The following is a 14,678-nucleotide window of genomic DNA, read 5'->3' as shown; positions in this document are numbered from 1 at the left end:
TTAACCTAAAGTTTCAGGAAGAGTCTTTGGTGGATGACTCATTACTTCAAGATGATGACGAAGAAGAAGAGGACAATGAATCTCGTTCTTGGAGAAGATGATTTGACTGATCATTGATCTGCATATGCTAGAACTCTACCTGTGTTTCATTAGTATTATCTAATGTACTTTTACATATTTGTAAAAACAATTTTTGGTAAAATATGATGACGATGGATTTCACAAATAGATAAAAGAAGAAAACTACCTTCTGATCTTGTATTTTGAAGATTGATGTTTGCATTTTATTTNAGTAAACAATTGCTAAAGACATCACAATAGGACATATGCAATGTTTTTATTACATACTTCTATTGAACATTACAGAATTCTTTGGGTTATTTGTAAATTAATGAATAGATTTGAATACTTATGACCCATACTTGTTATAACATAGAGGATTTTGTTTTACTCCAAATAAGGAATGAATTTGCATTTAAAATCTTAATGAATGTTTTCAAAATGAATAGATGACATAGTACGCTAACTAAAGTCTCCAAGTTATGTATTCATAATACTGCATAGTAGTATGCTTAGGCTTTACTATGTATTAGCCGTTTGTTGGATTTGTGTATGTATTTTATCACATGGGTGTTAATGATAATGGTGTATGACTGCTTTACATATGAGTCCTTATGCATCTGGATGCTAAAAATAAAGTGGAATGGTCTCTTAAAAGAAAAAAGAAAAGAAAAAAAAAGCAATGACAAAAAAAATTCACGACANTGTTCCTTGATTTAAAAAAGAAAAAAGAAAAAGAAAAAAAAAGAAAAGAAAAAAGAAAAAAAAAAGAGAAAATGAAACAGACCATTCCAGATGGTGATCTGCCTTCTCCCTATCAAAAAGAGCTATAATCACTAAATAATAATGGTTACTGGTACCTTTACAATGATGTGCAATCCAATGTNTAAAATTTATACCACTTCGGTTTGGTTTGATCATATAAATTTTCAACAGATGTCTTAAAATTTAAAAGCAGGCTGATTAGTTTGGAACCAGACTTCAAGTAGCGCTAACATTTGGTGAATAAGACAACTTCATATTACATTTTGGATGTATGAAAGAAAACTTGACCATTTGAAGATGTATGAATAAAGAAATGTACTATAGATACTACTTTAGGAAAACACTGTTTGGTAAGTGTTCCAGTCTGATATTTTAAGTGTGCATTTACTATACTTTTATAAAATTCTTTCACATTTGCAACAATACTGTGATTTTTTTTTTTAAAAGTGGATTTCTCTAGCACATGAATATAATTATTGAAAGTTAACTAAACTGTTTTCAAGAAATATATTCTTTGTAGAACAAGGTTAGGAGATTACTAAGTTACTATATCTTTTCAAATCTTTATATTCAAGTATCTCTGCTTCTCAAGATTATAGTGATTTTTTTTTTTTCTTTTAAACCACATTTTAACAAAAATACTTTCTTCCATTTGGGGATCAACACAACCAAAAACTAATCTCACCAATACCAGTCTTTGGCCATATTATAATTTGTGTCTTTTCCCCCTTACACTTGAGGTTATAGTTGTGTTTTTTATGCCAATACTACTTTATAGAAATGTTTGATTTGCAATTAGTGCACATTTATATTTAAAATTTCAAGCTCAGATTCCATTTGCTAAAATCATGACTTTAAGTTTACTTAGACTGTGGTATATTTTTATATAGTTTCTTGTATGTTTACTATGTGTTATTCTGATTCATTAGGTAAGTTTGTTTTCTTTTCTTTTTAGTAGTCGTGAAAGATGCCAAATTGGCAGAGGCTCACGTTTCTTCTCTTTACACCAAACAGGTATTATAAAGAAAGTAAATCTTTCCAAGGCCAGTTAAATCTCCATTCTATTTTTGGCTTTATGTTTTGATGATAGTTTCAAAATTTATTATAAATTTCCCTAGAAATGTAACTGAAATTACCAATTCTATTCAGTTAAGCTCATAAATGCTTATCAATTTCCCTAGCCTGAAATTGCCTAATAACTTAAGAATTTCAATATTTTAAGTTGGTGCTTTGAATGAATCAGAAGACCAAATCTGACTCTGGTCCTCTAGTGTGAGGATTACATATTCCCAGGGTTTATTAGATTCTCATTTGTACTTTTATAAGCACTAACCTGCATTTTGTTATAGATGTTAGGGATGTGTTGCTATTGAGTTTTAATTCATGAGTATGTTTCTAAATACTAGTATTCTATGTACACATATTTCTTCATTTAAAACATAAGATACCTTTTAAAGTAGATGGTAGTTCTTGTTTTTCTTATAAGAAAAGACTGTTAGAAATGGAGTGGTTTACCCAAAGTCATAGTGAGTAAGTGGAAGTACTGTATTTTTAATAAAAGCATTTTGATTTCACTACCAACTTTATAAAAGTCATAATGACCAAGTGGAAGTACTGTATTCTTAGTATAAGCATTGTGATTTCAGTACCAGCTTTATAAAAGAAAAAAAAATTGCAGAACTCTGCTGCTGTGTCCTTCCTAATTATTGCTCAACCATGAGATTGTGATAACCATGATAGTATTTACCTCAAAATACTGCACAGAATTAGTAGATTTTTTAATCTTCAGGCAGTTCATGTTTACCCTTTTAAAAAGCACTTTGTTCATATCTCTGTTATAATATTTAATGTTGTACTATAATTTATCTGGTTTATATGTCTGTCTTCCCCCACTAGATTGCGAGCTCCTCCACGAAGGGGACCATGTCTTATTCATCTTTTTATCTCTTAGTGCTTATAATAAACCTGGCTCATGTGAGCACTTAGATGTTTGTTGGATGAAATAATGAATGAATGGACATTTACATTTATAATAATGAGGTTGACAATTACCTCCCTTGTTAATTCTTATCAATTTTCTAAAAATCTGATAGTCTCCTCAGTCACTGGGGCCATTTTATAAAATGATAGTGGTAATGTGTCTCTTCACAGGGGTCACAGGTAGCGATGGAGGTAGATACCTAGAATCAATTCTGACATTTTCCCAGTTCAGGCCTCTAGATTGTGTAATATTAAGTAAGTACTATAGTCATTTCCAGGAGTTAATTTATCTTTTCTTTTTTTAAATTAGAGTACTTGGTTAGAAATGCTGAGAACACCAATCTAGACCATCTCACTAAATTGGTGCCTAGGTGACCTAGCATAGGGAACTGAAAAAGGATTAATAGATTTAGCTTTTGTTCTCCTCTCTGTGTCTAACTCTGTAGACTTAGACAAGTCTCTTGCCTTATACAGAGTTTGTTCCTTATTCATTAAATGAAAAGAGATGGACTGAATGATCTCTGTTATATCTCATGTCCCTAGTGATACCTTAGCATCTGATTCTAAAACAGTTTTATATATAAGCCAGTTACTCCTATCTAATGTTTTTCTCATCAGCGGTAACAACTTAGATTTGATTGCAATAGTTCATACAGTACCTCTTGCTAAAGTTTTGTATATATGTCTTCAAATGCTTGCATTTGCCAGCACAAGTTGCATTTATCCTATAACATGCAAGCAGACATCTGTATTTACAAGATCTTTCTATTCCCACTTATAGCTTTTCTCTTTGCATACAAGCATGGTTTAAAAAAAAAAAAAGTACCTATTTCCTTTTTTTCAACAAAGCAAGGTTTATATCTTTTTTTTTCCATCTCCATTCTTCCATAGTATTCTCCCTAAAAGTAGAAACCCTTTTAATTCTACAGCTGTTCTGATCAGTTGGCTGCTTTATTGTACACACATGGTTATCTGGTTGTACAAGTAGAGTTGGAAGTGGGAGAAAGACTATAGGCGATGTAGGCAACTACTGGGGAAATTATATATTTCTGGTTAAAAGATTGATTAGGATTACCTCAAGGGATGGTTGTCACATTGCATATTTTTTTAAATCTCTAAATAATGTTTTAAATGTTATTGGATAATTGAAAAATTTTTTTAAACAAATAAGTAACTGTTGCCCAGACATTTAATGAAAGCTTGTTGCAGGAAATAAAAGAGTTCCATTGGTTCTGTTTTATTGCAATATGATCAAATGTAACAAACCAGTAGTTACTATGAAGATAAGAAAGACTTCACTGTTTTAGCTGGTTACTTGTAGCAAGTATGGGCTAAGCTTCATTGAAGAAAGTATCTTGCTACCAGAACTGTTTCCTGGGAGTTGGAAGAGGGAGGGGCTGTATTCCATTTTATTGGCAACATTAACCATTGGGAATAATGATACAAAAAAAGAAATCAAATGTGTTTGCCTATTTGGTTTGTTGAAATATTAGTGGCTATATCACAGTACTATGCAGATTTTATCAAAATACATCTCCCCCCATACTGAATATAGGCTAATTATAGAAAAATAGCTTTAGCTAATTAATTAGTTTAGCATTTATATAACTATCTCTAAGTCCCATAACCCCCAAAACTCAGCTAAGTCTTCAAAACAGATTTTTTTTTCTTCCAGTACTTTTTTTTTCCTTCTAAAATTCAATAACTAAAAATGGGCATTTACTAACATAGATTTTAAACCACCAGTATACTACCCAGTATAAAATCTGCCAAGTCAAAAAGAAGACATACTTCTCTGAGATAGTAAAAACTCAACTTTTATCTATCCCTTGAACTAAAGAGCAGTGTGGATCTAGTCTTGTAGAAAAGGGTGGGATTATTTTTTTGTCTCATCATATGTACACTTAGGTGGAACACAACCTCCTAAATAGATGCCCAGTTCTCTTACAAAAGGAAAAAAATTTGCTGGATGTGATTGCTACTGTCAGCTATTTCTAATGAAAGCAGACTTGCTTAGTAGAAAATATCGAATGTGATAATAACCTTTAGGTAGTCTGTTAGTTTTTTTGTGCTTGTTACTTAATAAATAAAGTATTTTGTTTTACTTTTATATCAACTTTATATTTGATCTTTTCTAAATTTCACCTCTGTTTCTTTATTTCATCCACTCATCTGACCCATCTAAAGTTAGTCCTCCTCCATACGCCAGGCACTGTCTCATTATATGTTCCTTTTGAAATTTTTGTTGTTGCACTTGGTGCTTGGTGTAGAATTTTATGTCATATAGGGTGATTAAAGAACTAAATGATCATTGTTTGGAGCTTAAGAAAATAAGGTATCCTTGTTATTATCATTGGGACACTTTAAGAAATTTGGTTTTGGTTTATTTATAGTGACTTGAGGCTTGTACATGTTTTTTAAAAGTTTCTTTGCCTACTCACAGTTCTATGTAAAAATACCACCTGACCAATTAGTAAATTTTCTCACCCCAGAATTTTAATAATTGCTGTTTTATAGTGCTGTGATTTCAACACTTAATGTTTTCAGAAGGCGTGATACAGAGGGGTTTTGTTAAAATCACTTTAGCCTAAAGGTAATCTTTGATAAAACTTGTCTGTAACTTTCATTTTGATTCTTTTCATGAAGATTTTAAAAAATATTTTATTAAGTTAGAGATAGTTCAATACTGTGATTTGAATTTTGAATTCTTTTTATTAAAATAAATTTTTTTTAATAAGTGTTTTCTTTTTCCACCAGAGAGAGAACATCACTGCCTGAATTTAGCTTTTGACTACATGAGCAAAGCCCTGTTTGTCCTGTCTGGAGACGACTGTTAATAATATCATCTTGTCATTTGGTTTGCTCTCTATCAATCTGAATAGATGTTTACATGTACTGTGATGACCATTTTATCTTTATAGTTCTGTACAAGTACATCTGAGTCCAGACGTGTATCAAATGTATGAGGTTTATGACCTTATTTAGAAATGTTTTCTTCCCTTTATAGCAATTTAATTTGTAAAACACCTTAAGAAGGAACAAGGCCTTTTAGTTTCCTTATGAGATGTATTATGTCCCGGGCAAACTGAGAGATATGTTTGGGAAATCTATAAAGCCATGAGAGCATTAATTGAACAATTTAGAATGAAGAAAATGGATTAAAAAGTTAAACATAAGTTTGGCTTTAATTTTTTTTTTAATTTTAGGATATATTTATTGAATTAGGATAGCCACTAAAAGTTTTGAGCAGACGTTAAAGTACGTGTTACACACTGTAATTAACTTGTCTCTTTCTTGGAAGTGTGTTGATTTGTTGGAACTGCCAGGGCCATTGACTCCAGTGCATTTTTTTGCTGTTCTTAATTCCTCAAAAACAAGGAAAATCATTTCATTTCTTTTCAAATAATAAATGCTAATCTATGGGTTCTAAAATTGAAAACCATCTATTAAATTTGTCTAATTTATACAGTTTTCATCACTTGTAATCAAGACATCAAAGGCAATCCTATAAGCAAAGGGAAATAGTGTTACATGTTTGTTTTTTAAGGAATAGTTTTCAGCTGCTTTATAACTGTGTACTAATTACTTATAAGAAATATAGCTTAAACTTTACAAAGTATAAAATTAAAGTTTTCATTATAAATATTAACAAAGTTCTTTTTATAGCATACCCAAAATAGTTTTTCACTAAGTTATTTTGAGTATTTCTTCATAGATTATTAGGGGTATTTGAGAAGCCTAATGTGACAGCCACTCTTACTTGGAAAAGTCCAAATATATTGATTCTGATTTTTTTTTTTCTATTTTCTTTAAGTTCTACTCAGTCACACTTTCTTCTATAAAGCTGATACCTGTAAACACTTTTTCCCTCTTGAGTATGCATTGTGATTGTCTTCATGAAAAACAAGATGTAACAAACTCATAGTCATAACTGATCTGTCTTGAGCTACATTGATTATACATTCATGGTTAAAGGAAAGGCATGTATATTAGGTAATTAATCATTTAAATAATAATTTGGATAGCCAAAAAGGCATTTTGTTTGGTTGTGCCCCACCACATGCCCACTTTTTTGTGTGTGTGTTTTTTTTTCAAATTGGCAGATAGCCATAAAGTATTCATAAATGTTTAATCAGACTAGTTGATTTTTTTTTTCAAAAAAGACTTTATAGTAGTAGTGTTATAGCTGCTTAATTTAGAGCCAAAGGATATTGTCTGAAGAGACCATACCTGCCAGTAACTCTTTTGATTTGTTCATAGGTGAATGCCACACACTGTCACCTTAACTAATTTTGCCATTGCTTTTTACTTTGCTATTGAATTAAAAACAAAGCAAAACAACGTGGAATATGCCCTTGGGAATCGGAGGTCATCATTGCCTTTTTTTTTAAATTGTTGGTAGATTTTTTTTTTTTTCAAATTGGCAGTTACATTTAAGTCCCTATAAATCAGCTAATTAGAGATTCTCTTTTCAATTTTTTCTTGAATAGACTTGTCATGGAGCTACGTGTACATAGCTGTACAAAATCATTTTTGTGTAATTGAATGGAGCAGTTTACCTCTGCATGATTGCATTATGGAAGCCTTTTATATATCTTTATATTTTTCAATATATTTAGATTTTACAATATTGGTCGCTCTAGTCATGCTATATTTGTTTTTTTTTTAAATAGAATTTATAAATATTTATGCTCAAAATACAGATCAACTAAATATTTTTGGTCTTGTTTACAAGATAATACTTTAAAGTGATACAGGCCCCTCAAGTGTCTTAGGAAACAGTCATTGGTGCTATAAAACCTTCCAGTGTCATTGCGTCTGTTGTTTCGTCTTTGCTAGGCTTTAATCTATTATCGCTTACACTTTAGCTAGCAGCAGCATTATAAAGAGGTATTTTAGAGTTGGGGTAAGACCACAGCCCCATTAGAGAACACCTAATAATTTAAGAAAATAATGCAGAATGACTGTGTCCTTATTTGTGCCCAGCTTCTCCCAAAAGAAAATAGTTTATTTTGATAAGAGGGAGGCTATTAATTTGAGTAGCATTTAAAAATGATATACTCAAGCATGTTTTTCCCTCATATTTGAAATGGAAAACTTTTCTAGTCCTAAAATTATGAAATTTTACTTTGCTTTAAACTCTCATCTGTCCTTTCCTCAACTGAAGGCAGAGTATTTCGTACAGATATTTACAGAATATTTGCTGAGTTATAAAGAAATGAGTTATTACATTGTACTCATTGTACTAGTTTTCCATTAATGTGTATTTGTTGTTCTGCCCCAAGATTTTATTCCAGCATTTAGTGGATGTTGGTAAGATACAGGAAAGCATCAGCAAAGCATTCTCTTATATGCTTACTTCTGATTCTCAGAATCCAAAACCTGTTTTGAGTGTGATAATACTTCAGAACATATTGTCTGGCACAAGATTTCCTTTAATAAGTGATTTATTTTAACTCAGTTTCTATGAACTGTTACTGAATCTGAAAACACCAAAGGAGTCTTTTCTTGTCTGAAGACTGGGTTGTTCCAGTGGTTAGCACCTGTGCCCATAATTATCCCATTTCATGAATGCGTGTTGGCATGGGGGAATTCCCTGCTCTTTGAGTGGAGCGAAAGTAACTGGTTAAGCTGTAGCAGCTTCCTTGTTTATTTTTAAAAGTGATGATAAAACTTGAACTGAAAAAGGTAAAACTTGAACTAGAAAACTACTCTTGTATGCACAGAATGTTTATAGTGACTGTGTTTATGTGGGTTGTCAACACTTCTATTATTTATAGTTGAATTATGTTGTTTATTAAATATCCATGTTTATTATTTTTATATTTTGAAATTTTAAAAAATAAAATAGTCTTAATAAAAACAGTTGTTAATGTTTTAAAATTATGGTATCTCTTAATAACAGTTATGTTTACATGCTTAAGGTGTATATTCACCATGCACACACAGTGGAGATTTCTGACACTGTTAGTGAAGAAATAGCCAAATGCTTCCTCTTTCCCGCTCTACCTTCAGTTCCCACTTGAAGTTCTTCAAGGTCAACCATGGTTCCAGTGTATTATCAGCCCAATGCTTTTGCCCATGCATGTGCAAACCTTAGTTACATTTTTCCTTAGTTCCTCCGGCTTCTATACTGCTGAATTTCTCTTTTTTTCATCTGGTAGCCAAAAAGTTCTTCCTATGTTGAGTGATAAGTATAAAAATACTACAGTGATTTCTTAAGAGTGACGGCCATAGAGTCTGAAGGTGAAGGTATATATTAACTGTGTTCAGTAGTTCCCCTGATGGCGATATAGACCCTTTCCCCTCCTTGTCTCATGTAGTTTCTTTCCCCCACCGTCAGCATGTTGCTTTCATAGTTAATTTTCTTACAAGGATTACATAGTTTTGTGTTTATTATTAGCTATGCATCTGCCACCTAGAAAAAGTTCCATGGTAACCTGTTTACTTGTGACAAATTCTGGGGATTAAAAATACATCTTTATCTCAAAGGGCATAAACTTTGGTGATCTTTATAGAGGTTTTTATTTTTTTTACTTTTTTATTTTTCTTTTTGTTGTTAGATATTTTCTTTATTTATATTTCAAATGTTATCCCCTTTTCTGGTTTCCCCTCCAAAAATCCCCTATCCTCTCCCCCCTGCCCCTGCTCACTGGGCCTGGCATTCCCCTATACTGGGGCATAGAACCTTCACAGGACCAAGGGCCTTTCCTCCCACTGATGACCCACTAGGCCATCCTCTGCTACATATGCCACTAGAGCCATGGTGGTTGGTAGTTTAGTCACAGAGAGCTCTGGGGGTACTGATTAGTTCATGTTGTTGTTTCTCCTATGGGTCTGCAAATCCCTTCAGCTCCTTGGGTACTTCCTCTGGCTCCTTCATTGGGGACCCTGTCTTCCGTCTAATGGATGACTGTGAGCATGCACTTCTGTATTTGTCAGACACTGGCAAAGTAGAGGTTAGTCTTTAAATAGTAAAATTTCTTAATAAAAATGGTGCTTTGTAAAATTATTAGAATTTGCAACTACATACATGTAAACACCCACATGTACATGCACACAAATATAAATCCAATCCTGTATTTTTAAATTATGTTGTAAGTTTCCATTTTACCCAAAAGTATTTCTTTACAAGAATGGACTTTTATTCTCTTTAGTCTTTTTCAAAATTACATGTAATTGTATATTGTAGAGAAGCTAGTTTAAAGTTTGGATTATGTAATTTATACTTTTTTGGCTTGTTTAGCAATTTAATCCCTCAACTATGAATTAGAATGAAGTAAATTTTATTTGGGTTTCATAGTGCAAGCAGAACACCCTTCTGATTATTTCTCTGTGACATATTCTCATCTGCTTAAATGTACCAGAAACGTTTATACGTTTTACATTTGATCTTTTATGAAGTATGGGCGTGTAGGGTTTTTGTTGTCTTTTTATTATAATTAATCATTTTATTTGTTTTAATTTCAAATGTCATTTCCCTTCCCGGTCTCCCCTCCATAAACCCCTCACCCACTCCGCTTTAGGGGTCAAAACATAGTTCCTTTGCATTTCACTGGGACTCATTAAATTCATTTGTTGACTTTATAATAGTAACCACATTTTTTTTCTGTACCTTAGATCTTATTCAGTGAAACTATATTTTACACAACATATAGTTGCCAAGATTTTTCATTTTCTTGGAGTTGTAATTCCTAATAATTTTATGATATTATTAAACAGTTACTGAAAGGTATGGTAAATGCTCATTTTTATTCAAATAAGTGATAAAATCTAGCTTGGAATTTCTATTTCTAAACCATATTGTTTTCAGGAATACACAAAGATCTGCCAAATAAAAGTTTGTTACTAAATTTTAAAATTTTTAAATCTTCCAATCTACTGTAATTTAGAAAAAGTTGTGTTTTTACTGACGTCCATGCCGATACACACACAAGCAAGAAATTAGGGAGGGAGTTAGCTAGTAGACGCGTTACATGGCAGTCTGGTTTGCTCTTCTGTTATCAAGAAAAGACTGTTTGGTGTTTCCAGAGATGAAACCCAGAGCCTTGGACATGCTAGGCAAGTACCCCACATGAGCTATATTTCCAACCCCAGAGGAAGCAGTTTAAAATAACTTTACAATGTATTTTATTTGGAAGAAATGTTCTTGAAAAATCCTATTTTCCTTGGTAACTACATGATGGTAATGTTTTTATTTAACTAGAAGTGGGAAAACTAGGATGTAGATTGTATGACTGTGGTTTGGGTAACTGAGGGTTTGTGTTGTAGTTTTACATTCTCTTTCTGATTCATGGTATGTTTTAAATGTGCATTATTGGGGTGTGATTGTGATTGTTAGTTTTGAGTAGGATGACAGCATAGTTGTATATATCCAAGGCTGATCCAGAATTTGGTAGGACTTGCTATGTCATCAGTGGGAGACAAAATGCTAGACATCAAGCTCAAGCTCAGTGGTTATGCTTGCTATGAAAGGCTACCACCCAGTCTTTCTTGATTGAGAGATTTAGAATATGGGGTTAATGAAGAAGTTGCTTAGTGAGATAAGGTACAAGTCACTTTTTTTTTTTTTTTTTTTTTTTTTTTGGATTTTCATTGTGGTTTTTTCGAGACAGGGTTTCTCTGTGTAACACTGGCTGTCCTGGAACTCACTCNTGTCCTGGAACTCACTCTGTAGACCAGGCTGGCCTCAAACTCAGAAATCCGCCTGCCTCTGCCTCCCAAGTGCTGGGATTAAAGGTGTGCACCACCACACTCAGCTCACAAGTCACATTTTTTTAAAGTAACTTTATGAAACTCCATGATACTTATGAAATCATTTAATTTTCAAATATTTGTATTCCTCAGATCTCATTTAAAGAATTATCACACAGAAAAATTTAGAAATTATACATGAGATTGCTAGAATAGAGTGTAAGAGCTGTAGCAATTTCAATAAAACAAGATGCTTGAAAAACTCTGTAATGACTGACCTTACTAATTGTCATAAACTTCACTTGTCACTTGTAATAGGGCAAAAACTACATCTATTAAGTGTTTTATAGAAACCTGCTTTATTGCATTTAGTTACAGGAATAGTTCTTTTGTTGGGATACAACCTCCACTTTGTGCTCTGTAAGAGTAGAGCCTTGTTAGATTTTCAGGATAAGAAGAAAGATATTAGGTATATAAACTGTATTGTGAAAGCTGTTTTAGATTGGAAGCTGCTTGGAAATAGGTACTACAGTTTTGTTTTTTTAACTTATAAGCTTATTAAAACTTTATGAGAAGGAGTGTACAAGATACACATCTATCTGGGATCCCTGTTTTCTTCCTGGGACACATTCAAGAGAGAGCAATGGATGCTGAAGTACCATTTGGCTCTGCATTGCTTTTATCTTGGGTCTAGCCTCACTGTTGCCCAGACTTGACTTGAACTTATGGACTGAAGTCATCACTCTGCCTCAGCCTCTAAAGTAGCTGTGACCACAGGTGCATACACAGTCACCTGGCACTTTTTACCTTCTCTGCTACAAGAGTACTTGAACATAGGATTTATATTGTTACATTAAAGCATTAATGTGGTCAGACCTGTTGCTAAGGGTCAGGCTTCCAGAATCTTACTTGTGCTGAATTAATTAATATGTGTTGGTTGGTTGGTTGGCTGTTGTTGAATTTGTATCAACCTTAGTGCTGAAATTACAAATGTGTCATCACATCGACTTAACCTAATGTAATTGTTTTTGCCCAGTTAGACTATTCATTTTCCAAAGTCCACTTAAGGACTTTGTTGTATATAGTTCTAGGTAGCTTGCCACAGTATCCCTCCAAATTCTAATAATGAGGTTTGTTGCTGCACTGCATATTAGTTTCTTTTGACAGAAGAGGTCTACAGCTTTTTACAGTACTTTGATAATTTGAACTATATTTACATCTCTACATTGTACAGGTCTGTTTGCTACAGACCCTTTGTCAGTTTCAGCATCAATTGTTTTTCTAAAAGTGTGAAAGTGTAGTCTTTAAAGAACTTGAATTTGTAAGGTGTGTGTGTGTGTTATGTATATATCCTTTGAATCTTTTACTGTCTTCTATTGATTATATCTATTCTCATCATGGCCACCTCGCAACTTTATCTCCTCCTCAAGGTGGTTTTTATAAGAGTCTATGTGTGAAAGGGAGGCCGAGAAGATATAAATATGCCATGTGTACACACAAAGGCATTGCATTTCCCTATTTACGGGCATTGTGAGCCACCTGATGAGACTACTAGGAATAGAACTTGGGTCCTCTGGAAGAGCAGCAAGGGTCACTGAATCTTCTCCAGCCCCCTTTTCCTTTTTGTCTATGTCTTTGGTTTTTTTTTGGGGGGGGGGAGTGGGGATTTATCTTTCCTTTTGTAAAGAGTTTATAAAAACCCATTAGCAATTTTCCTATTCTTGCTTCCCTCTTTAAAACTTAATAAATCTTTTGAGAATTTCATACCATGTTTATATCATTTTCATCTCTGCCCTCTGCAATTCCAAGGATTCACGACATTCTTTTTAATCATTGTTATGTACACGCAGAGAGAGAGAGAGAGAGAACCCTTGGCATTGGATAACTTATCAGAGGACTCATCCCTGACGAACGTAGTGTGTTTATGACTGAGGATTCAAAGTACAGCTGGATGACCTAGGTTCATGTACGAGATTTAGGTCATTCCTAGCATAATCCCCACAGAATTATTCTTTGTCGGGAAAAGATAATCCTTGTGTGAAAAGACAAGGGAACAGGAATCAGAACAATTTTTGGGAAACATTGGATTTAAATAGAACACTCAACTTGAAAACTTAGATTTACCAACATCTTAGGGATGATCATGAGGAGGGGTGAGCACAGGTCGATTGGGAAGATTACAGAACCTGCACAGATGTGCAGGGAGGGACAAAAGATGACTTGTGAGGGACAAAAGCAGTTGAATGGAGAAAATGATCTTGTCCTACAAAAATGGTACTGGAAAAAATTGGAAAATAATGCAAGTGTGTAAAATACCCTAAACCCTGTTCAACAAACATGGGTATTGAGCTTAGATATGAACAAAGTATGGACCCATAGAACAATTAAAAGAACAATAACAGCTTGGGGTTTAGAGGTAAGCAAATTCTTAGATTTGATCCTTAAAAAGCTCCATAAATTGATCTGCTTTACAAACATTTGCAGAGGAATATGTTAAATGTTTGAAAAATTACTGAATAGAATGTATTTACAAATAATGTATTTGTCAGAGCACCATTAGAATGTGCACCCACACCCCCTAAGGTAAAAAGACCAGCCTTTTACTAAAGAATATGAAGAAGGTATGTTCAGCGCCAGTTAGCATTCATGGGCTAGCAATGCAAACAAGGTTACTACATACCAGAATCACTGTAAGGAAAGTGAAACACTCTAGGACTGCCACAGCAGAGAGACTGTGCTTGTGTACATGTAACTCACAATACTGGACAACCTGAGAACGATCTTAAATAGCTAAATGTGTAACTATCTTATCACTGAGAAGTGTTCTGGACATTTAGTACTAATGCCTGTATACAAATGTTCACCAGAACTTTATTCAGGACAGTTAAATCTTGGGAGTAAGGCGTGCTTTCAGTGAGTATTTATAAACTCTATTCACTCCATGAGATAACACTCCACAGTAAAAATATAAACCATTGATACAGGCACAACCTAAACCAACCAACAGAAGCAACACTTCGTGAGGAAAGATTGTGTTTATATGAATAATTCTTTAAATGTGCAAGTGATGAACAGGTTGATCTCTTCTTCCTCCTCCTCCTCCTCCTCCTCCTCCTCCTCCTCCTTCTTCTTCTTCTTCTCTCTCTCTCTCTCTCTCTCTCTCTCTCTCTCTCTCTCTC

The 14,678-nt window shown here is 33.5% G+C and overlaps 1 protein-coding gene across 8 annotated transcripts in view; it reads left to right on the top strand.

Annotated features, from left to right (window-relative positions):
* Rbm26 (RNA binding motif protein 26) overlaps window positions 1-8,629 on the top strand; it is a 66,547-nt gene extending 57,918 nt beyond the window's left edge. For 5 of the 8 annotated variants that reach the window (XM_021202853.2, XM_021202850.2, XM_029541937.1 and 2 more), the window contains one exon: window positions 12-755. In XM_021202853.2, coding sequence (XP_021058512.1) covers window positions 12-101 — 90 coding nt within the window. In that variant the 3' untranslated portion in view covers window positions 102-755. Of the gene's footprint in view, window positions 1-11; window positions 778-5,562 lie in introns of those variants that run through there. The other 3 variants (XM_029541936.1, XM_029541938.1, XM_021202852.2) reach the window with 2 other exon arrangements.
* The last annotated feature ends 6,049 nt before the right edge of the window (window positions 8,630-14,678 follow it).

Source organism: Mus pahari, chromosome 8 (assembly GCF_900095145.1).
Source record: "Mus pahari chromosome 8, PAHARI_EIJ_v1.1, whole genome shotgun sequence".
Classification (NCBI taxonomy): domain Eukaryota; kingdom Metazoa; phylum Chordata; class Mammalia; order Rodentia; family Muridae; genus Mus; species Mus pahari.
This window is presented reverse-complemented; position numbering and strand designations above follow the sequence as displayed.